Below are 24,918 nucleotides of genomic sequence, written 5' to 3'. Positions count from 1 at the left end.
CACCCTCATGTTGTTCCAAACCTACAGTACTTACTTTCTTCTGTAGAACACAAATATGGACATGTTAGGCAGAATGACGGTATCAGTCACCATTCACTTTCAATTTATAAAAAAAAAAAAAACAATGCAAAGAAAGTGAATTGTGACTAAAGGCCCCGATATACTTCCGAAGAAGTTCTTCTTTGTTCTTCGATCAGGGGTAAAAAGAACTTCGAAACAGCCAAGCAACGGTATACTATTTGCGAACATTCAGACACCAGTCACACCGTAGTATTTAAGTACACATAAATATGAGGATGCTACATGTAAAACCTTAACTAATGTGACTTTAAAATGTGTTATCAATGACTTTATGCCTCATTCTATGAGTAGAATTTACATGAGGTCAGTAAAAGAAGTTGTTTTAACCACTCACTGATGATTTAAAGTAATGTATATGCATAGAAAATGTTTAATTTGGTCTTGTTTACATTCTGAATTCATGACACTAATGCGCTAACACGCTAAACTATGATTACACTCTGATATTGTAATTTATGATGACACTGATACTACTGCAAAGAGGGGTGTATAAAAGAGTGATAATGGGCAAAATACAGACAAAAGAATGGTGATGGCAGAATATCTTTGGGTAGATGTGTGAATGGCTTTCACTGCAGATGGCACATGTGTGAATGGGCACTTGAGAGTATTTGAGTAGATTTTATTCCTTTTGTAGAGTAATTAAGCAAAAAATAAATAAATCGCATGACATGATCTTGGAAAATGTCTCTAAGCGAACGATCATACAGATGTAGGTACATTTGCACCAGCTCGCTAATAACTCATGTCGACTGATTTTGACTGACTGAACATGATGTAAACAAAATTAGCTGTCGGCTTCAAGGTAGGTGGAGCTCCACGTCACAATGGCAGCAATAAGGTGTTTAGCAGCCGGTAAGAATTTTCTCTAGAAGTTCGCCCAGGCGAGCTGTGACGAACTACCGAAACAATTGCAAAACACCTTCTTTTTGGCCGGATTTTGTTCTAAATGACATCACACCCGTTCGTTCTTCAATTTCGTGTGAAGTATATCGGGGCCTTAAGACCATCATTCTGCCTAATGTAACTGGTCCTACTCAACCCGCTCTGGAATCGAACTGGCGTCTCCGGCATGAGAGGCGGGCGCGCTAACAAGGAGGCTAAAGGCTGCAGCCTCTAACGTCGCTAGTGTGCCTCTTGAGGCCAGGGGAGTGAGGTTTACACACTGCACTGCTACCTACCAGCTGGCTACTGTTACGCTCACCCCCCTAAACCTCACTCCTATCCGGGTCATGGCACCACTGTAATCGGTCCTGCTCAACCCGCTCTGAGCGGGATTTGAACTGGCATCTCTGGCATGGGAGGCAGGCACACTAATGAGGAGGCTAAAGGCTACAGCCCCTAGCATCAGTTGCTAATGTGCCTCTTGAGGCCGGGGGGGGGGGTGAGGTTTACACATACCACACAGCTATAACGTACCAGCTGGCTACCGTTACACTCACCCCCCTAAACCTCACTCCCATCCGGGTCACGGCACCACTGTAACCGGCCCTATTCAACCCACTCTGAGCAGGAATCGAACCTGCATCTCCAGCATGAGAGGCGGGTGCGCTAACGAGAAGGCTAAAGGCTACAGTCTCTAGCGTCAGTCGCTAGTGAGCCTCTTGAGGCCAGGGGAGTGAGGTTTACACACTGCACAGCTACCTACCAGCTGGCTACCGTTACACTAACATCTGCCTGAGGAAGTCAAACGGGTTGGAAACCAGGGTTTGGAGGGTTACTTTTCAAATGTATTCCTCTACAGATTACAGAAAACATGCTGTAAAATGTCATTTGTAACGTATTCCGTTCGATTACTCACAGTCAGTAACGTAATCGAAATACTTCTACAGTACTTCTTCAGCACTGGCGGCTTTTTTCACTTGTTTTTGACTATAAACAAGTGAAAAACTTCTGCCAGTACAGTAAAACAAAATACACTTATATAAAAAATACATGCTCTGAAAAAGCCTAAATATCTTACGCAGTGTAGCTTCTCAAGTAAATTTATTTCAAGGATTTATTCGATTTGTTACAGGAAAAAAATACTAAAATTCTAAGAGTAATATTTTTGTAATCCATCTTTGCACCTCATATCAAAAACTAGAAGAAAAATAGAATTAATTATAAAATATAATCATGACTGGTAACAAGTGCATCTAATGGCTAAAAATACTATTTTACCTCGACGTAATGCTAAACGTTCACATGGCAGTTTACACAAGGAACTATTTCTGATGTTCCAAACTTACTTCGAAACCCCACAGAGTGTATACAACAACATCTTCCGATCATTTGTGGCTTCTGTTCATATAAATCTATTATTTGTAGTTTTCTATATGATGCTACAGGCTACATTGGTTAGTATTTCTTGTATAAGCATCTTTTATTCTTGTAACATTCTTGTATACCCAAACCACATAAAAATGGACAAACCATATAGCCTTGTAAATGTGTATTTATTAGATTTATATTTCATCTGTCAGAGTGTTTTTAACTCTTTTTTGTTGTTGCTATAGATCTACCTTTTCATTGATAACAGTATGAGAGCGCCTTCTGTCTGCTCGTAACAGTAATACATCAGAATGTTCCCCAGCTGTTCAAACGCTACTCCGATCATTTAAAAGCATAAATGTTTTCAAACTGAATAGACTAAATATAAAATGAAACAAATGACAATAAAATGCAAAGTAATCTCTTTAGTAATCAAAATACTTAAAAAAAGTAACTGTATTCTGATTACCCACGATTTAAAGTGTAACTATAGTGGAATATAGTTACACATATTTTGTATTTTAAATACGTAACACCGTTACATGTATTCCGTTACTCCTCAACCCTGTTTGGAACAACATCAGGGTGAGTAAATGGTGATAGAAGTTTCATTTTTGGGTGATCTTTTTGTATCTGGGTGTTTTCTTCAGCGTGAGCAGTTATGAGAGGAATCAGCAGTATTCTGCAGAATGGTCCGACGACGAGCAACCACCTGCCGCCCAACCAGCCAGTGAAACAAATGGCAGTGCAAATCCGTTCGATGAGGAGAATAAAGGGGTGCGAGTGAGAGCGCTGTACGACTATGACGGCCAAGAACAAGATGAGCTCACCTTTAAAGCAGGTAAGTCTAAAACCAAAACACTTTGAGTTTTTAGACCCCATTCCAGTACTAGCAGTATAAATAGAGTAACTGGCTAGGTTTAACTATACAGATAACTTTAAGATCAACAAATATAAATAAAAGAAGACATGATAAGAGAGAAAAATTGTATACTTTGGTTTCGACGCAGCTGCTAGCCTTTCAAAGTATACTTCATTTGAATGGGCACACATACACAGGCGGTTGGCGCATGTGCGCTAGGATTGCTATGAGAGACTGGACTATTTATCTTCAGGAGTTTAGACCCATAAAGATGTCTTTATATTCCTTTAGACTGGAGTTATACAAATGCAGATATCTTTTGACCTCCTCACACACGCTCTCTTGACATGCACATCCACTGTTGTTTAGTGGTGATTATCTTCTTCTAGTGCTTCTTCGTGAGAGCAACAGCTCAAATGTGAGTGTTGCCACCTTGTGGACCCACTAAGTAGTGCAAATAATTCCAGGCGCAGTGCTCGAGCACACTGTTGATGATGAAAATTGTCTCACACATCCTGTACGCAGACGCCTAGCATTCATGTCTGACCGAAGTATACTTTAGGCTTTATCTTCTAAAAACAATTTCCAAACATTGCAATTTAGTTTGGGGAACGCTAAAATATAACGTTACTTTTTTCATTTAAGTAGAATGTTATTTAAAGGAATTGTTTAATGCTGATTACCACAAAAAGATATTTTGACTTGCCCCTCCTTTTCTTTAAAAGCAAAAATCTGGATTACAGTGAGACACTCACTGTTTCAAAAGTATAGCCACAAGACGTAAACAATATGTGTTAACATGATTTTAGTGTGATAAAATCGCTTACTAACCTTTTCTGTGAAACGTTATAGCCAATTTTATAACTTGTTGCCATGATGATGTAATGTCAACAAACACTTAAACCTTAAAACGACTGTAAAAATGACGATTTTAACAACTTTACAGCTCAAATAATACACGAGTTTTAACAGAAGAATTAATGTATTTTTATAAAATTTTAAGCTTCACATTTCTGCCTTTAATCCCCCCAAAACTGGCTCCGTTCAGTTCCATTTTAAGTGCCTCACTTTAACCTCAATTTTTGCTTTTTTTAAAGAAAACATTATGCCACAAATTCTCTCGATTTAGCTAAACTTGTATTGAACCCCGGAATATTCCTTTAAAGGCACATCATTCTGACGCAAAACATTTTCTTCTTTTCTTTTTTTAATCCCATTTTCTCCCAATTTGGAATGCCCAATTCCCACTACTTAGTAGGTCCTCGTGGTGGCGCATTTACTCACCTCAATCCGGGTGGTGGAGGACAAGTCTCTGTTGCCTCCATTTCTGAGACCGTCAATCCGCGCATCTTATCACGTGGAGGCTCATGCTACTCTCCACGATCCACGCACAAATTACCACGCGCCAACTGAGCGTGAATTCAGCGAGAACCATTAATCGTGACCACGAGGAGGTTACCCCATGTGACTCTACCCTCCCTAGCAACTGGGCCAATTTGGTTGCTTAGGAGACCTGGCTGGAGTCACTCAGCACACCCTGGATTCGAACTCGCAACTCCAGGGGTGATAGTCAGTGTCAATACTCGCTGAGATACCCAGGCCCCCGCAAAACCTTTTCATCATTTGTATTAACAACTTGCATTTAATCTGAATATTCCATTAATCTTTATGGACGTCATCTGTGACATGGTGTCGATTACCATAGGAAATAATTTTGACTCGTTCTTCAGTTAAATAAAAACTGCCCAGAACATTTCGAGAACTTCGCCATCAGCTTCCAATGTTCCACTAGTATCATTAGTATATAAAAAAGTTTTGGAAAGTTTTCCGACCTAGAAATCTAATTTTGCATAATATTTATTATATAACATTATAGAATTCATATTGAATAAATAACAAATATTATTATATACATAATGTTGAAGAAAATATAATACTCTAATAATAATGACATTAGGACCTTCCAATAACAATTAATTTGTTACTAACTTTTGCACAACCTTTACATAAAGTTTTCCAAGTTTGGTGGAAGAACTTTGTCATTAGAGGCTGATCCAAGATCAGTGTTGTATCATCTCAATAACATGTTTGCAGTATTTGGTATATAAAAGTACTCATTGAAATATATGATCTATACCTTTTTACAGGAGATGAACTCATCAAACTGGAAGACGAGGATGAGCAGGGTTGGTGTAAAGGGCGTTTGGAAAACGGCCAGCTAGGCTTGTACCCGGCTAACTACGTCGAGCCCATTTAGTTTCCTTGCGTGGTGGACAGCCTTTCCATGAAGAAGGCCTTAAAGACTTCTCCCCACACTGCTCCAATCTGAGATTCCAGAGCAAACATTTCCTTGCCTGATTGACTTGCTTCAAGCTGTATTTCTTAAATCTGCAACAAAATATAGACAGTTTTCAAAACACATACTGTATCATTTCCCTTTAACCCCATCAAGGAAACAGTTCTGTACATCTATGTAGCCATGTTCAGTATGAGTTATTGTGCTGCTGACATGTATTCACGTATGGTCTACTGAAACAAAATTATTGTAATGACGTCCAAGAAGCCGAGCATAGCGAAAAACAGCTATGCAATATGTATTTTAGACTTTTATTTTGAAATGCAAGGTTCAGCGTTAAACTTAGTGGCCTCTTCTCATGGATTTCTTAAAGTCAACATGAAACGGCATTCGCAACTAATTTTTCTTATGTAAGATGACATATTTCCGGGTGAAACATGATGTCCAACGAGAAACATGATAAGGCGGGAATTGATTTTATCCATTGGGAATTGATTCTATTTTGATAAGTTGCCGTGAAATCATGCAAAATAAGACCAGGAATGTGTATTAAAAAAGTAAATAGAGTCCATTTTGATTTAATGTTGACTTTAATACAGAGACGGCAGTGTGATGCATTAAGACTTTGTTTTTTTACACCCAAAGTGCAAATGATTTTAAGCTATGCCTCAATACACCTTTTCATTGCACTTTATCATGTTTATTTTTTAACCATTTTAAAATCCATTTGAACAAAATGTAAAAGTCTTGAACAAATTCTAAACTTTTAGGTGAGAGAGACTATTCGAATTATTGACAAAACGTCTCCCAGACTTGTATTTTGTAATATCCTTAGTCACAAAATCCTAAAAGAATGCTAATGGATATTTCTATCATAATTGGAAACAATCCTAAAGGGGGATTAAATAAGAACCCCTTACAAATCTGACTGTATGAACTGAAATTCTGAAAAAGCAAACTGATAAATATGTTTCAGTAGGATCTTATTTGATGTTTTTGTAGATTGTTTAATTATTATCTAATACTTTGGTTCCAAATTATGATTTCATTTAGCATTCCTTTAGGATATTTTGACTAAGGAAGTAGTTATGATTTTATAGCCTTGAACTGTGGTTCGCTTTGAACTCTGGACACATGTAAAGCCATTTAAAAGTGTGTTCAAATCCAGTTGAATCCTTTGCCTGTTTGCCTGTTATAAGATTAGGAATGTCTTTTAACGTGCAACCCATAACTGATTCAATTTTCAAATATTATGGATTGTGTCATTATGAAGTGTATATACTGTATGTTTAGAACGGACTGTTGTGTTCTACTCTTCATGTCAGTGTAGTTTCATTCAAGTTCACAATAAAACTCATGAGTCTGAGACAAGTGGAGTTTGTGTAATGCAATGCAAAGCTTGGAGTCACCACTAGAGGTCAGCATTGCAAAATCCCTTGCAGGTAGAAGACATGATGTGATGCAGTGACAGCTAGTGTGACATGCTACATATAAAACCATTTTAGAAAACATTTTTCTCTTTAGTTATATTTTTGGCATTTTTTCCTTTATCATAAAGGGACACATGAAAGGACAGGTGAGAAGAGGGGCAACGGAATCGAGCTCGGGCTCGAACTCGGGTCACCATGACTAAACACCGAGCCTCTGACTAAACAATATTTTTGTTTCTTTCTTGTTGGCAATAAGTGCTATAGATGCAGTTTTATGACTTAATTTTAATGGAGAGACTAAATGGATTATTTGTACTTGTAAAAACCTAACCCATGAACAGTACAAACGATTAAATGACTATTAAAAATGTTGAGAAACTTCAAAGAAATGGTGACCAGTCATAACACCTAAAATATACATTTTCCCAAATGAAAATATGTACATTTTAACATAAAATCTAAACGTTTAGAAAAATGTCATTGTCCTTCATAAATCTTTTAAAGGAATAGTTCACCCAAAAATAATTTACTCACCCTCATGCCATCCCATATGTGTATGACTTTCTTTCTTCTGCAGAACACAAATGAAGGTTTTTAGAAGAATATATGAGCTCTGTAGGTCCATACAATGCAAGTTAATGGTGGCCAGAACTTTAAAGCTCAAAAAACCACATAAAGGCAGCATAAAAGTAATCCATACGACTCCAGTGGTTAAATCCATGTCTTCTGAAGTGATATGATAGGTGTGGGTGAGAAACAGATTAATATTTAAGTCCTTTTTTACTATAAATATCCACTTTCACATTCTTCTTTTGTTTTTGGCGATTCGCATTCTTTGTTCATATCACCACCTACTGGGCAGGGAGGAGAATTTATAGTAAAAAAGGACTTAAATATTGATCTTTTTCTCACCCACACTTATCATATCTCTTCAGAAGACATGGATTAAATCACTGAGTCGTATGGATTACTTTTATGCTACCTTTATATGCTTTTTTGTGCTTCAAAGTTTTGGACCCTGTTGACTTGCATTTCATGGACCTACAAAACTGAAATATTGTTCTAAAAATCTTTCTTCTGCAGAAGAAACATAGTCATACACATCTAGGATGGCATAAATAATAGGATGAGTAAATGAGAGATTTTTCATTTTTGGGTGTCTAAATCAGTATTTTTTAATCAATAAACATTCTCTAGCCTATATAATATAGTAAATATCCCTGCAAATAAAAACTAAAGTGGTAAAATGGTACAGAGATGGTATCAGATGTTAAAGGGATAGTTCACCTAAAAATATGTCATCATTTACTCTCCTTGGCAAATGTCCAAAGAAATAATACCATGGTAATACCACTAATATTATGGGACTTTTTTTTTTTTTTTGTTAGTGTATAGCCTACTACACAGTAGTGCTGGTATTCTATAGTGATAAAATGATGATGACAGAACTGTAACTTCAGCATGTGATTAAGACAGGTGACAACTAAATGAAAAAAAGAAAGTATATTTTAATAAAGATGTTGAGACAAAATGCAAGAACAACAACTGAAGAAAACATAAGGTACATGAAAAATGACTTCATAGCTATGACATAACTGCAAAAGTATGAATAATATTTAGTAATGCCAACGTTAAAGTGAAAACGGTTGTTTTTGGAATGGGAACGATTGTTCCAATGCACACTCAAGACCACTCTTATAGATTAGACTTTACAATAGAGATTACATAATCTCACATAAACACATTTTACATAAACTTGTGTCAATTAACCTTTGCAATACAAGTGACACATACAGTATACCTATTATAACAAAACCCATGGGCTGCCGGTAAGCCCTCATTTGCATTAGTAGTATAAAACATGACGTGAGCAGTGAGGTGTGTGAAACGGTGGATGACAATTTATGAGTAAGGTGAATTGTCCACATGGGCAGAGTTGAAAGGTTTGCAGTACGATTAGTCACAAACCAAAGAAAAAAAAAAATAAAAATGTGGTGTTTGTTGGGTGCAAGCCAGAGATTAAACCAAACTGAAGTCCTTTCCACTGCACACACTGGCAGTATTCACGGTGATGTGAATATGAGAGCTGGCTTAGAACAAGGTACGCTCATCTTAAGGTACATAAAGGTGCATGAGTCACAAAAAAAACACTCTGTTTCTATCGCACACCTTATTAGTTAGTTTTACAGGTTAAAGTTGACAGGCAGATCTTGCGAGTTTTGGCTTTTTTTGTAACATGCTTTAAAGGAATAGTTCACCCAAAAATGAAAATTTGGAGGAGGTCCTAAAAGTCTTAAATTCTGTTTTGATGAAGAAAAAAACTCAGATACATTTTGGATGGCCTGAGGGTGAGTAAATTATCAGCAAATTTTCATTTTTGGGTGAACTATTCCTTTAAGGAGTACAGTTTACTGACTCTCTCTTATTTTTAACCAGTCAAAAGTTTGGACACACCCACTCATTCTTTAAGATGACTATTTTCCATATTTCAGAATTGTAGTAAAGTAATTAAACTATGAAATAACACAAATGGAAGTATGGGAATTATGTTGTGACAAAAAAAGGCATTTAAGCATAGGCTTTTAGATCAAATATTTTTTTATATCTTGCGAAACATAAATTCTATCAAGCGTGTCCAAACTTTTGATTGGTAGTGTAGGTTCTTGAAGTAACAGAAAGTAAAAGTGCATTAACTGATACCATGTTTAAAGGAATCCAGGTCCATTTGTTAGTGTTGAAGTGGCACACAATTATTTTTTAAAGGAGTGCAATTATACTAAACAATTCATTTGACATTATATGCATATAAAATAATTGAAATCTTGCGACATTTTTCTTGGTTTCACTGTCGTGCAAAACTCAGGACTACGTCTCCAAAATAGATTGGAATATTTAGGAGAGCTTGTCAGTTCATAAAGTTTGTGCCCATCCTCTGGTTTGGATGGATGAAATCATCTCTTTTATACAGGATGTACAAACTGATAGACGAGTCTTTGAGAGACATCTGGCTTGCGTATAATGCCCTTTTTGTAGTACTGCCGAATGGAGCGGCTGAGTTTGTCATAGTTCATAGCTGGCCGGTTCTTCCTCAAACCCCAGAGACGTGCGACGTGAGCCGAATCTTCGATTTTGAAGATCCCTGCGTAGACACACACACACACACACACACACACACACAGAAACACACTTCAATTATGGCATTGAATAGATAACTCACAAACAAAACAAAAGTACAAATAGTAGGCCTTCCATAGTATTGGCATTGTGTTTTGAACATGCTACTACAGTAATAGGTATTTTAAAGTACTTTTCTGTAATCGTACTATAAAAAGGTTAATAATGCTGTTGAAAATGGATGAATTAATGTCTGTATTCACTGAATTGTTAAGGGTGGGTCTAGCAACACTAGATGTAATTTAAAAACAATGACTGTTTTCAAGCAGGTTTCACAAACAATCCCCCTATCTGCTATTGGATGACAAAACAGATAGTCCCGCCCCAAACTCACACCAGTGTTGCTGTGCCAGACTGGTCATGGACCAGACTGATCACATTGTGCATTTGGGGACAGGAGGTCGAAAGATCAGTCTATGCTTAACAAAATTGGAAACCACTGCCTCCAGAGCCTGAAGTTGAAAGTGATGTTAAAATGTCCACAGAGTGGCGCCAAAAGCGAGTCGTATTTTTAGTTGCAAATTCCGAAAGTAAGTCAACAGGAATGCATATTTTACTAACTCTGCTCCATAACCCAAACCCCAACCCTAAACCAAACCGTCAATGGAGTAAAAATGTAATTTTAGAGCAAAAATGCAACCGCCAAATCATTGTTTATGTGAACATGAGTACCTCCTGGTTTCCACAGGACTAGAACCCGTGTCTCGGAGATTGCTTGCACAACACGATATCAGCAGCGACACAGGGACAGGTAAACATGTTTGAATCAATGCAAAAAATGTCTGACTGGACTGCGCTTGTCAGTAATTCGGCAGTATAGGGTCGATTTCAAGGTACGTGAACATTCGCAAGCAGCATGGCGATTTCCCATGTGCACAAATGGAACAATATTTTGATAGTGCCACAGAGACAGTGTTTACATTCGTCAAAAAGTCAAGCTACATATGGCTTACTTATAGTTGACTCTGCATATTAAGCTGGGATACAAAATTATTTTAACATTGAAAAAATGACCCTTACAAAAAATCTAGAGTTCTGACATACTGCATATTTTCCACTTATTATTTTCACATGCAAATGAGCTTGCTTTTCGTAGTAAATGTTTGCCAGAAGTTTGCAGCTCTTCACCGGTAGTGATGAACCTGCAGCAAACCTATGGCGACAATGAAGAGTTTGCTGCAAAGCTCATTTGCATGTTTGCAGCACGTTTGCCTGAACTCTCGATTTTTATAAGGTAAACACATCACCTGTAAGTGTCCAACAGTTGTGTTCTCACCTTTCTCTTTGTTGATCCAGCGGATGTAGCGTCCATAAATGTGAGGTTTCAGGAGAAGTTCTCTGAGGAACTGCCACAGGTGGATCGGCTGACCTGAACACGATGAATCTGCTTCTGACCAAAGCTCCTCTGGTTCTGATGGGCAACACATGTGGATTCATGTCATAAAAACAATAATTATTTCAATAAACCGCTCAAGGCTGTGCATTACATTGATTTAACAGAGATAAACCAATGAGAAAACATCAATGAGAAAAGACAGCAATGCTGAATAAGTAAGTACATTTATTTATAGTAGTAGTAGTATAGTAGTAGTAATAAATATTTTATTAGCGTACTTGTTGGTTGCAGTTGCCAAGCCACGTAGCACTGATTTATGGTCAGCACGATTTTGCGAGTCACATCCACCTTTTAATCAAACACGGTAGTGTTCCACGATTCATAACGGAAGACAAATTTTTAGTGGATAATGTGATGTTTAGAATTTTACATTTGTAAAAAATGGCAAATTAAAAACGTGTGGCTCCATAGTGCTGATAATTTACAGAGTCTCGATGACCGTCTTTTGAAAGTGCCTCGACTGAGTGGGTAGATGACATGAAGCGATGGCCAAGGGTGAGTTGATATCAATATCAATAGATATTAATATCTACTGACAGCCAACAATTTCACAAGTTTAGCCTAAACTCATGCTTACTCCAACTAACACTTGATGTTATCCATCTGGATTGATTGTTTCAGTAGTTTTTACATTGATTCTTATGGAGGCAGGACTCTGAAAACGGTCCAGTGGTTATCAGAATCATCATGGCGTGCCCAGTGGTTGGTCAGGAAAACTGTGGATATCCACTGTTTAATGCAAGTCGGTATAGCTGCAGGCTGGAGACCTCCAAATGGGGGTGGAATCTCCAAAAGAGGGTGGGGTTACTTCAGAAGGGGTATGGTTACACCAAAAGGCATTGTCACTTCCACTCACGGTTAAGGTTAGGTTAGGTTAGGGACTCCCTATATCTTTAATGGCAGTTTTGAGCTTCTGCCTCTTTTTGGAGCACTGCCTGCAGCTATATCCTTCTCGTTTAATGGAGAAGGGTATAGCTGCAGGCAGTGCTCCAAAAAAAGGGGTGGGAGGTCCAAACCGCCGTTAAAGATATAGAGACTTTCGTTCCAGTGCATTTAGTTAGGGTTAGTGCCATGACAAAACAATTCAATCCTTAGATTTATTTGCGCTTGGGGGGGGGCAAAGCCCGCCCTAGCACCCCTCTAGATCTGGTCATGCATGGTACATATATCAAAGTACCATTATTACCATCTGATGCAACAGTGCATGTTGCCACCACAGTGTTTAGGGTAGAGATATACATTCCTTTAAATTGATGAAAAGTGCATGATTTCTCTTAGGTATATTTTTATGGAAATACCATGGTACATTTCTGTAAGGGGATTTTTTAATGTTGCGTAATTGTATATTTTCAGACTGACAGGTGCCTGTGACATACCTCTCATCCTGGTCTCTCCAACCGAACATCTTTCCTTCATCCAGGCAGCTAAATACACAAGGGAATGCAAAATATAGATTGAAATATATCATGATATAGTTTGAGTGTGTTTATACATGAATTTGTGCAAGATTGTTGGGCTTACACTTATGTATTTCACCTGATTTCCATATATCCAGATGTGCATGTAAGGTTTCACTGCACTGTGGCGACCGCTGTCGGAAGTCTTCCTCACTCATGGAACATAAATCTTTCCCATTCAGGTCTTGGAAAGCCTTGCCCACCTGCGGAAGCCTGTACAGATGCTCCGTCCATAGTAACCACTTCTGTACGTTCTCACAGTTCCACTCCATTGGATCTGTAAGATGATATCAGATGACTCACTCATCTTGACCAGCCATCTGTCTAGAGCAGCTAACCACCTTTGACAAACCACACTGTATTTTCATGCCGCTCGGATTCAGTTTTGTTTAGACTCCAAATGTTGTGAAATGTCTTAAAGAGAGTTAGTGAAGGAGAGTGCTATTCAAAAGTGCAAACAGAGGGGATGAGTGTTTATGCAAGGTGGTGTGACTTTCTAAAGGGGAAAAATTTGGCATCACACCACAAATTGGCAGAGTGTGCAATTCAATAAATCGTTTACAGTATGAAGTGACACTGAAAAAATACATTGCCATTGCCTTTGCAATTGATGATGAGAGAGCTGCACACCTTTTGATGAATGAATTTCCATGACTTTAATGTGACTTTCAAGTCGTTCATGATTTAAAAAAAAAAAAAATAATCATTTAAATATATCACAGAGCAATTTCTAGCCAATAGAATATTTTAGAGTTAAGGAAACCTGGAAAAATGTATATTCACAATAGAAATTTCCATGACTTTTTAATATACTGTACACTGTATATATTTTAATTTTCATGGGTCTTACAGGCTTACAGGAAATAATAATAATTACAAAAATTCCAGATATTTCCAGGCTTTCCATGATCATGAGAACCTTGTAATCAGTGTTTTTGTCGTATTTTCTAGTAAAATACGACAAAAACAACCTTTATTAAGACAGAAGTATCGAAACCCAATATTTACAAATGTGCAAGACACATTGGAGAGTTTTGAAAATCATTTAAAAATCTCCCAAAGAGCAACTTTAAGCCGTTGAAATATTTTCAAGCTGAGAAAAAATGACAAAGTTTATATAATTGATGGAAATTTCCATGTGTTTTCCATGGCTTTTTAAGATTTTATTCATTTCCATAACTTTTCTGGGATGGAAATCACAATTTAAAAATTCCCTGATATTTCCAGGTTTTCCATGACCACCGCATTTGTATCTTGTTTTCTAGTAAAAATACGCAAACCTCCTTAAAACAAGATACATTTACTTTCAGCAAAAATACCTGTTTTCAGAGAATATACACTCAAAAATATATTTTTTTAAGATTTACACATTTCAATTTTTGTAACAAAATTCCATCAAATTAAATTGTGTCATTTTAAACTAAATTAATAAAACTAAATATATTTAGTTTTTTTATTTTGTTAAAAGATACCTCAATTTAATTTGATGGAACTTTTTTTTTTAATGAATATTATTTTTCTTTTTATTTTTTTTATTTATCTTTAATTAAGTTTATTTTTTGTACCCTATTGGCAAATAGTGTTTTCTTGTCTTGAACATAAATCTCACAAAATGTAGTTAGGTAATGGGTTAAGAAAAACATATAGTTAACATACTGTATAGTCTCTGAAAACAGGTCTTATTATCTTACACAGTTTTGTTTCTTAAGTAAATCTTGTTTCAAGGATGTTATTTTACTAAAAAAAAAAACAAAAACAAAAAAACAACAAGACAAAATACTGATAAAGAGAAGCAGAAAGACACAAGTGCATTAAAACCCAATATGTACAATGTGCAATACATAGCGGAGTGTTTGCTTATGTAGGGTGCATCATTGTTACAGGGGAGGGGCTCAAAAGTCCGTAAGGAAAGTTAGGGCAACAAAGCCCAGATAACATTAGTGAAACTCCAGAGGATTAGGCAGATCCTGGTATATACACTTTCAACTGCCCTCAGGGATGATTGAGTCAAAGGCTTTTTCTGACAGTTTCATTATGAATGTTTGCCTGGGCTCGATCATAACTCAGAGCTGTCTGTCACTCACATTTAACATGTGCAATGAATAATGAGGTGTTCATTTGAATAAGGGTCATGAAATTATCAGTATGTTATGTTTGCAGCTTTTGACAAGATGTGTCACTTGAAGCTGTATTTTTCCATTATGCGGTACATTTAGGAACTTTTGCAGTGGATCCAATTTGACAGAAATTAAAAACATCAATCACTTGTCCTGAGATATGCACAAAATCATAATCTGAATCGGAAGTGAATTCACAGCTCATATTTGTTTGTAATGTTATAATTGTAAAAACTTGAGACTTGTAGCCATTTCTCTTTCCTAAATGCCTTATTTGATGGGATTGCACACACATATTCGACCTTCATCATATAACTAATTCTAATGAGAATAAACTGTTCAAAGATGTATAGCTGTAATACGGTATACATGTGGGACTGTCCCTAAAAGTTAAGCACTTTATAGGACATAAAGAAATCAAAATTGAAAAATGAAACATTGTTAAAGAAATGTACTGGGTTTAATACAAGTTAAGATCAATTAACAGCATCAGAAATATTATCCCTCTTTTAGTTATTATTATTATTCTTTTTTAAATATGCAAAAATCTGGGTTACACTAAGGCACTTACAATAGAACTGAATGGGGCCATTCCAAAAACTTTAAAATACACACTGTTTAAAAAGTATAGCCACACAAAATAAAAGTTATGATTTTAGTGTGATAAAATCGCCTAATAACCGTATATCTATAAAGTTATATCCAATATTATATCTTTGTTATCATGACAACGAAACCCTTTCATCCCCATATAGCATATCAATTTACACCAATAAGGTTAATAAGCGATTTTCTCACAATAAATTCATGTTAACATTTATAATGTGTACGTCTTGTGGCTATAGTTTAGAAAATATGGGTCTGTTTCAAAACTTAGTGAGCTACCTTGCTGTCTCCTGTATACATAGGCAGCTGTCTTCTATGGCAGCATCCTTACTGAAATGATGCCAAGAGCGATTTGGAAATTTCTACACCCCCCACCACTCTTGCAACCTCACTAGGTTTTGGAACAGACCCTAAGTATATTTTAGTGTTTATGGACTGACCATCAACTTCCATTATAAGTGCCTTACTGTAACCACTTTTTATATATATGAATGAGGGGCGAGTCGAAATTAATTTTTTGTGGTAATCAACATTATGCCACAAATGCTGTTGATTGAGCTCAACTTTTTGAACCCCTAATATTCCTTTCACCAACATATTTATAACATTTTGATGGGAAAATGGTTCTGCAGTGACTAACAGAAAGCTAATATCTCACCTGGTGTGATGTTTAGAAGTTTACAAGCTGTTTCAATGTCCTTCAGAACTTCTCCCACTACCAGACTTTGCACCTGCTCCAAAGATCTCTCTTCCACCTGTTCTTCCAGGGTAGGAGACAGTGGTGAGGATTCCAGCCCTGGGCTGTCGATGACAGGACACTGCTCTGGTTCTTGACACAGATCCAATTGGTGCCCAGCAGCACCCACAGATGTGGAGGAATCAGACACCCTCACCAGCCACGCGGCATCCTCAGTAAAGAGCATGTCAAAGCAGGACAGATAGAGTCCAGGATGTCCACGGTCCGAGCCATCTAGACGGGGTTTGTGGTCGACCATCTCCGAGGTCTGCACTATTCCATCTTCTCGCTTAAGAAGAGTCAGCGAGTTATCTGCAAAACCGGGACGTGGTGTCTGAAGAATGGAGTTCTCTGTCTGGGTCCGAACCGGACTGGCCATTGTGTCCTGTAGAGGGTCAAGAGAAGAGGTTACACGTGGTCAGTACACAAAACACAAGTCGTAAACCCCAGTATTAACCAATCAAACAAATTGTAAGATCATTTCGTAAATAAATACAGCATAACAGAGCTGTCGTACACCAGAGTGTTCCTGTTGGTTCTTCATCAATGTTATGGTGTTCCATAGCCAACTCAAGACAACCAACCCAACCTATTCCAATAAATGACTGAGCCTAGGTGATGCCATTTCTGTTTTAAGGGTCCCAGGACAATCGGGAATGGCCATTTGGCCTCAAAATAAGTCGCAGTGCAGCATGTGGCCAGCAAAATGGATTTGACTGAGTCACTTACTCATGGGTCACTTGTACAGAATGGTGAGTGTCACTCGAGTAAAGCAGTGGTTTTGAGGTCTGCTTTTCAAGGTGCCGTCCCCAGTCTTCTGTCTGCTGTGTCAGCATGAGTTTTTAATCAATTTGATGGAAGTTTGAGAGGAGGAAAAGATGCTTCAAATGTAGGATGACAGGAGGAGGTGGGGTTGGAACTGATAACTATCTCAAATTGCCAGAAGGAAGAGATATAAAATTAAAAGTGGGAAGATTGCTTGAAAGAAAGCGACGACTCGGATTACAAGTTCACTGGAAAACAATTACACATTCAGTGTAAAAAATATCAGCCTTCAAGTGCTGTCTTTTTAAATTGTCATTTAAAAAGCAAGGGTTTCCTCAAGGAGAAAGCGCCTTGAAGTGAAACAGAAAAACACATTGCAAGATAAAACAAGAAATAGAACAAAGACCACAACCTGAATACAAGTTTACCAAGCAGACGAGACAGTATGGGTGGTCATATCAACATCAGAATCACAAGCTTGCTAAGCAGTTTCTTGGGTGTTTTAAGTGGTTTCTAACATTTACATTTACATTTAGTCAAACAAATGATTAACAAAACAAGCAATTTGTCATACTAAAGTCAACAATATCTTCAGTATCCCACTGCCAAGTTTTCAGTCTCATAGCATGTTGCTATGTGGTTGCTAAGGTGTTCTAAGTGGTTTGTAAAACGTTGCTTTGTGGTTGCTAAGGTGTTCTAAGTGGTTTCTAGAACGTTGCTGTGCGGTTGCTAAGGTGTTCCTGGTGATTGCTTACTGGCCAAATTTAAAAAAGGAGATGTTACGCAGAACATCTCTCAGTCACCATTCACTTTCACTGTATGGATAAAACATGTAACGAAAGTTAATGGAATCTAAGACGTTGCAGTGCGGTTGCTAGGGTGTTGTATGTGGTTTCTAGAACATTGCTATGCAGTTGCTAAGGTGTTCCTAGTGGTTGCTTACTAGCCTTAAAAAAGGAGATGTTAGGCAGAATGACAGCCTCAGTCACCATTCACTTTCATTGTATGGATAAAACATGCAATGAAAGTGAATGGTGACTAAGACTAAATATTCTACCTAACATCTCTGTTTGTGTTCCACGGAAGAAAGAAAGTCATATGGGTTTGCAACAGCATGAGGGTGATTAAATGATGACAGAATTTTCATTTTTGGGTTTAACTATCCCTTTATTATTCTGAACTAAATATATAAATTGTTTCTTGAGAAAATGCTGTGTAATTCTAAAGTGACCCCACTGCAGGATCCTGTAGTACTCTGGAACAGCTCTGAGGAATGCAAAAGGGCTGTAATATATTACGTGACAGAAACAAGAACCATCATAAATCATTAAGATCTTGTCTGGGCCTCCACATTACATGAAGAACATCACAGAGAACCAATGAAGTGTTGTCGGAAAGAACAAAGTGTCTTAACGTGCCGACCAGTCAGCACAGCTCTCATTTGGACATGCTAAATGCACGTTCAAATATCAAATTGTCAGCCTGGTATTGCATTTGTAACAGAGGAAACCACATGTATTTTCATGAATGAATAAAATATTGTGGTCTGAATCAAATAAAAAATAGAGATGATGTTGATAAAAATGTAAAAGTAAGTTAAGTGTACATCGTTCCATCAAGGCATTTATGTTTTGCATGTTTACTTATTTATTTAAACATACCAATATAGAAATCTAGTGACACCCACTGTTGTTGAGTGACTATTTTGGATTATGTATGTTTTATTGGATGCCATAAATGCTCCTGTTAAGGTATTTGTTGGGCAGTCTCCTCTGTTCATGTCATCATAAGTAAATATGTGCCTATAATCATCTGACTTAAAGAACGTATCACAGATGGGGAATAAGAAAGATTTGGTAATCTTTCGTCAATTAGAGCATATGTCTACAGCCCATTCCTCGTCTACCACATGTTCTCAGGCAACATCTGTTTGGACACAGCGTCGCCTTCATTCATTAAATCGTATGATTGCCCCACACCCAATGATAGCGGAGGAAATGAGGTATTATTACAGCAGAAGACGTGTGCTGCCTCGTATTTGGGTTATTCTTTAATTAGGGCAACATTTCTGTCCCCTATGATGATTATAAAGAAAATGCTTTTTCAAACAACACAATAATTCTACTTTATAAAGGGTAGATTACCATCAGACCTAATATTAGAAATCCACACCATCACACACAACATCGAAAATCTGCTTGAAGGATCAGATCTCTATTCCAGAACATATTCCATGCCAGCTCAATTTTATTTTTGATAAAAAAAAATTAAAATATTTGCTGGTGAAAGATAAACATACGCAAGAAAAAGTATGTAAACCCTTTGGAATTAGCTGTGTTGTATTGTTGTTGTTTTTTTGCATTAATTGGTCTTAAAATGTGATCTCATTTCCATCAAAGTCACAAGTATAGACAAACACAATGTGCTTAAGCTAACAACACACAAACAATTATAATCTTTCATGTTTTAACTGAACACATCCCATTAAACTTTCACAGTGGTGGGGGTGGGGGGATCTTTTTTTGTGTCTCATTTTGTGTTGGAGTGCCTTTAACTTCAGAATTATTAAAGATATCTTAATATCCTTTTAGATTCTGGTTCAGAACAAACTTGTCCTTTTGTATTTTAATTTGTAAGGACTTATATTGTTAAGTCCCAGAGATATCTGGCTCTCAGTGTGGCTTCATGTGTAAATTTGTAAATTCCAAAACCTACTGTAGGCAGGCCTATCTTTGACTTTCAAAAAGCGAAATTTTGACATTATTGTTTTTATTTGGACAAATAAAGGTACATTTCTAGTTTCAAAACTATTAGTACTTCAGACCTTTGTTTTGTTAAAAAGAAAACCTAGCTTCATACCATGTGAGCCACATTTGGTTTTCGACCATTGAAAATGAGTCAAATTTAACAATTTACAAATGCAGCCACATTGAGAGCCCATTATCTCTGGGATTTAACCATATGGGGCCTTAGAAATTAAGATACAAAAAAGAAAGTTTGTTCTGAACCAGATTCTAAAAATGCATTAAGATATATTTAATACTTCTGGAGTTATAAGGGCTCAAACTTTGAAAAAACACAAAAAAGTGTTTTGTTTTGTTATTCCATTTTTGGACTCTCGCCATCGGCATATAATGCAACAAGGGGCGCTGCCACATTTGTAAGGTTGTTTTTTTTTTTACCTGTAAATTTGCTTCAAAATAGGTGAAATTTATACTTCTGACCCCCCTCTAAAACATGGATTATTTTGTAAATATTGATCCATAGCATTTAATATTTCTGCTTCCATCATCATTTATGTTTATCTTTTTTTCAGAAAAAGTCTTAACAAAATCAAAATTTCAACAGACATATTTTCTGAAATTTACTTGAAATGGAATAACCCATAGATGAAATGATTATTGAAGTTACATTTTTGAAGATTTCAAGTAGTCTGAAGTGTCCCTAACTGAAGAATCACCCATGATTCAATGACCAAACTGCAATGCCGCTGCAACAGTCACATTGGATGCAGCTATGGAATGGACGGGCGGGTTGTCAAAGTTTAAACCATATGTCTCTACTTTCTTCATATTTCTGTATGCAAACAGAAATGGAGGGCCCAGATAGTGTCTCTGAAGCCACCCTGGGATAAACCTAAAAGGAAATGAAATGATCCTTCTCTAAAGAATAGCTTTTTTCATTCCCAAACTCACCCCACCCCCAATCTCCAAGGAAAAGATGGAGCGTGCTTTTCAATCCATTTGTGCTCTGCTTAGTTTCAGCCTGTAACCTAGTGTCCACTCTTGCTCGCAACAGCTTGCGATAAGCCCATTAGACAGGCACATTTAGTCTATATTGACTCTGGCCAGCAGAGAGAAAGCAATGTTGAGGAGATGCAAACACGCTCCCCAGGTGTGGGATTAGGCCCGTGACTGATCCTTAAATGAGTTTGGTTAAAGACTCTAAAATTCATTTCGGGAGGGTTAAGAGATGCTCCATTTGCCAGGTCAGCGGCATTCACTGCTAAAGAACGAGTGTTTATCAGCCTTTCTCGGCAAACGACACAAGGCAGGACATTCCCAGCTCTCAGTTTGCCCTGTTCATGTTTTATTTATATTGCTTTATTTATGTATGGTGCACTTTAAAAAGTATAAAGCTGAAAAGAGTCGCAGTCCCCAAAATAAAGATTCTAAAATGGTTTTACAGCCTGATGTCTTAAGAGAAGCTTTAAAGTTCTGTAGAGAAGCATCTTCTTATTGGTGCTTCAAAGAACCCAGAAATGACACTGTTCTGAAGAACCAATAATGTAACATTGCAATGATGAATCTCACAAAACCTGCTAAGACAATATGTCACATTACACCAAAATCAAAAGAAAATAAATAGAAATTAAATTTACTTAAAGAGATTGAAAAATATTTTACGTCCATATGTTTGCAATGTAACATTCTATATACACTTAAAACCACCTGCCTAATATTGTGTAGGTCCCCCTCGTGCTGCCAAAACAGCGCCAACCCACATCTCAGAATAGCATGAAAATTCCAGGAGATCAGCAGTTACAGAAATACTCAAACCAGCCTGTCTGGCACCAACAATCATCCATGTGATTATCTAATCATGCAGATATGGGTCAGGAGCTTCAGTTAATGTTCACATCAACCATCAGAATTGGTAAAAAATGTGATCTCAATGATTTGGACCGTGGCATGATTGTTGGTGCCAGATGGGCGGGTTTGAGTATTTCTGTAACTGCTGATCTCCTGGGATTTTCATGCATAACAGTCTCTAAAATGTACTCCAAATGGTGTGGACGGAAATGACTTGTTGATGAGAAAGGTCAACAGAGAATGGCCAGACTGGTTTGAACTGACAAAGTGTATGGTAACTCAGATAACCGCTCTGGGGTGCGTTTCCCAAAAGCATCGTTAGCGAATCATGGTCACAAGTTTCATCGTTACCAACATAGTTCAACGATTTGGCGTTTCCCGAAACCGTAGTTCCAACGAACATTCGCAAACAGCGCCGCAAAGTTGTGTAGTTAGAACTACAGCTCTCCACCTGTGGTTAGAAGAATAGTTCCTTGTTAGTTTGCATTGTCGATGTCATTGATTTGGCAGCATCTGGGGTGTGTTCTATTCAGACTTATCACCCCTATGCCCTATTCCTTTCAAAGACTTCACCATCCACTCTGAGAGCTTTGAATGGCTTGAAGTTGTGGTGCTAAAAGTTATTTTTATTGGAAATTCAGTTTGAAACAAACTTCCAGCTTTACTGTCACAATTGTTCTCCCTTCAAAGTGCCCTCCTAACGCATTATTTATAATAAATGAACAATAATTGTAGAAATATACATGTATGGCCATATTTCTGATTTCAGTTTGGGATAACATGTCTGTGTAAGTGGTTTTGTGTTTATTGTGAGGTGTTCACAGAAGTGGAATATAATAGAATATTGAATATCCTGATTAGCCTTTGTTATAGAAAACAAATGTATACTTCTTGTTAGCAGTAGTCTTTCAATTAATGTTTGCAGGGCGAAAAAAACATAGACCAAGGTAGGAAATTACACAAAATGTTTATTAACACAAGTTATGTTAGTCAGATGAAATAATAGCAAATACAGTAACCAAACTGTATTTAAAAATGAAAAAAGTAACCAAAATTTTCTGAATTAAATGTTCTGCAAGATGCATTCTGCCTTGATGTGGGTTCAGTGAATCATCATCATCAGTAACATCAGCATCTTCATCATCAGCACCAGCATGACCCCCTCTTCCTCAGGAAGTTGAACAAATTTCCATGACTGCAGTGTTGTGACTGGCTTTTTTGAGGAGTTTTGGGGAATGTCAGCATGCTGTAACAGCAAAGGTGTTACTGCTTTAACAGCCTTGCTGACCTATGACTTGCGGAGCCACAGGCCATCACCAACCACCTCCATAAAACTTCCCACAGCACAATAATGCAGTGCAGCTAAGAACTGCACTGCAGGACTTAAGGTGTAGTTTCTTCTTGTGGCCCTCTGAAGGTGTGGTTTCACAACCTGCAGCAATTCAAGGATCTTGGTCCTTGCATGATATGATTCACACAATAATTGCTTACATTTGATCTGGCATTCCAATGCTACTGTGATGCACCAAGTCACAAGTATCACCTATTATGAGCTCATTTCTACATGTTAAACTACTGGATGAATTCCCAGTGTATTGGAAAAGCACTAGCTCAAAACACACGTTAAAAAAGACACAGTATTTTTGGTCATCAAATGGGATATTGTATTTTGTATTTAAATTCAGATTGTGAAGTGTTTTAAATTTTCTGTCACTGAAAAGCAACTAGAAAATCGTATATCTGTTGCCATGCAGCACTACACAGCTTCATCAGAGCCCCATTTGCCAGACCCAGTCTGTATCTTTCACTCCATATATATTTAATTCTATATCTTTCATTGTGTCAAGAATAATAAGCGTTCTTATTGGTTTTTGAAAAGTGTGCATATGTGTGTGCTCAAGTGCCCCGGAGGTAAGAGGAAAACCCCACTATTGAGCTCAATACTGCGAGAGGTCATGATGAAAACAAACACACCTAACACAGAGGGGCATGTAAAAATAAAGTGAAACAAAAGAGAACAGAAAATAACAGAAGTAGACCTCAGATGCCATGTATGCTATTTACAGCAGCGTCGCGGGGAAATAACGTTGCTGTGGAGCTGCTTACTGACCGAACCGCTTGTATACTGTAGTAAAGAGCACGCCACTTACAAAGTGCATATAAACGTAAATGTCTATTTCGTGTCTTAAGCCATTTTTTCACAATAAATGGCTTTCTGTCCATGTAAATGAGCTGTTAAAATTTGATATCCATTCGATCTCTGCAGAAGTTATTACTCCACCCCCTGAGTAACATCATTAACGACAGCTCCATAATTTTGAACCAACGTGGTTCAAACGATGGATGTGCGACATCATTACTAGGGTTTCGGGAAACAGTCGTGACTAGCTAGTTAGTTTCTCTAACGATGCATCGTACTATGGTGGTTAAGCAGTGAGTTACGTCATTGTATGGGAAACGCACCCCTGTACAATTGTGGTGAGAAGAATAGCATCTCAGAAAGCTGTTCTGAGATGCTGGTCGGCGCTGTTTTGGCGGCACAAGGGGGATCTACACAATATTAGGCAGGTGGTTTTAATATTGTGGGTGATCGGTGTGTATATATATATATATATATATATATATATATATACACAGTGGTGCTTGAAAGTTTGTGAACCCTTTAGAATTGTCTATATTTTTGCATAAATATGACCTAATACATCATCAGAGTTTCACACAAGTCCTAAAAGTAGATAAAGAGAACCCAATTAAACAAACGAGACAAAAATATTATACTTGGTTATTTATTTATTGAGGAAAATGATCCAATATTACATATACTATCTGTGAGTGACAAAAGTATGTGAACCTTTGCTTTTAGCATCTGGTGTGACACCCTTGTGCAGCAATAACTGCGACTAAATGTTTCCGGTAACTGTTGATCAGTCCTGCACATCGGATTGGAGGAATTTTAGCCCATTCCGCCATACAAAACAGCTTAAACTCTGGGATGTTGGTGGGTTTCCTCACATGAACTGCTCGCTTCACATCCTTCCACAACATTTTTGTTGGATTAAGGTCAGGACTTTGACAAAACATTCACTTTATTCTCCTTAAACCATTCTTTGGTAGAACTTGTGTGCTTAGGGTCGTTGTCTTGCTGCATGACCC

At 37.4% G+C, this 24,918-nt stretch overlaps 2 protein-coding genes across 6 annotated transcripts in view; one reads left to right on the top strand and one right to left on the bottom strand.

Annotated features, from left to right (window-relative positions):
- pacsin1b (protein kinase C and casein kinase substrate in neurons 1b) overlaps positions 1-6,857 on the top strand; it is a 36,990-nt gene extending 30,133 nt beyond the window's left edge. For all 4 annotated transcript variants that reach the window (XM_051707100.1, XM_051707099.1, XM_051707101.1 and 1 more), the window contains exons 9-10: positions 2,985-3,175; positions 5,344-6,857. In XM_051707100.1, coding sequence (XP_051563060.1) covers positions 2,985-3,175; positions 5,344-5,453 — 301 coding nt within the window. In that variant the 3' untranslated portion in view covers positions 5,454-6,857. The remainder of the gene's footprint in view (positions 1-2,984; positions 3,176-5,343) is intronic.
- Positions 6,858-8,447: 1,590 nt separating this feature from the next.
- Positions 8,448-24,918, bottom strand: part of LOC127446299 (SAM pointed domain-containing Ets transcription factor-like) — a 34,514-nt gene continuing 18,043 nt past the window's right edge. The window contains exons 4-8 of one of the 2 annotated variants that reach the window (XM_051707106.1): positions 16,331-16,793; positions 13,029-13,226; positions 12,869-12,916; positions 11,373-11,507; positions 8,448-10,061 (exon numbers count right to left, since the gene is read on the bottom strand). In XM_051707106.1, the coding sequence (XP_051563066.1) occupies positions 9,883-10,061; positions 11,373-11,507; positions 12,869-12,916; positions 13,029-13,226; positions 16,331-16,787 (1,017 nt within the window). In that variant the 5' untranslated portion in view covers positions 16,788-16,793 and the 3' untranslated portion in view covers positions 8,448-9,882. Of the gene's footprint in view, positions 10,062-11,372; positions 11,508-12,868; positions 12,917-13,013; positions 13,227-16,330; positions 16,794-24,918 lie in introns of both variants that reach the window. The other variant, XM_051707105.1, reaches the window with a different exon arrangement.

Source organism: Myxocyprinus asiaticus, chromosome 9 (assembly GCF_019703515.2).
Source record: "Myxocyprinus asiaticus isolate MX2 ecotype Aquarium Trade chromosome 9, UBuf_Myxa_2, whole genome shotgun sequence".
Taxonomy (NCBI): Eukaryota; Metazoa; Chordata; class Actinopteri; order Cypriniformes; family Catostomidae; genus Myxocyprinus; species Myxocyprinus asiaticus.
The sequence above is the reverse complement of the archived record's forward strand: the minus strand, read 5'-3'. Positions and strand labels throughout refer to the sequence as shown.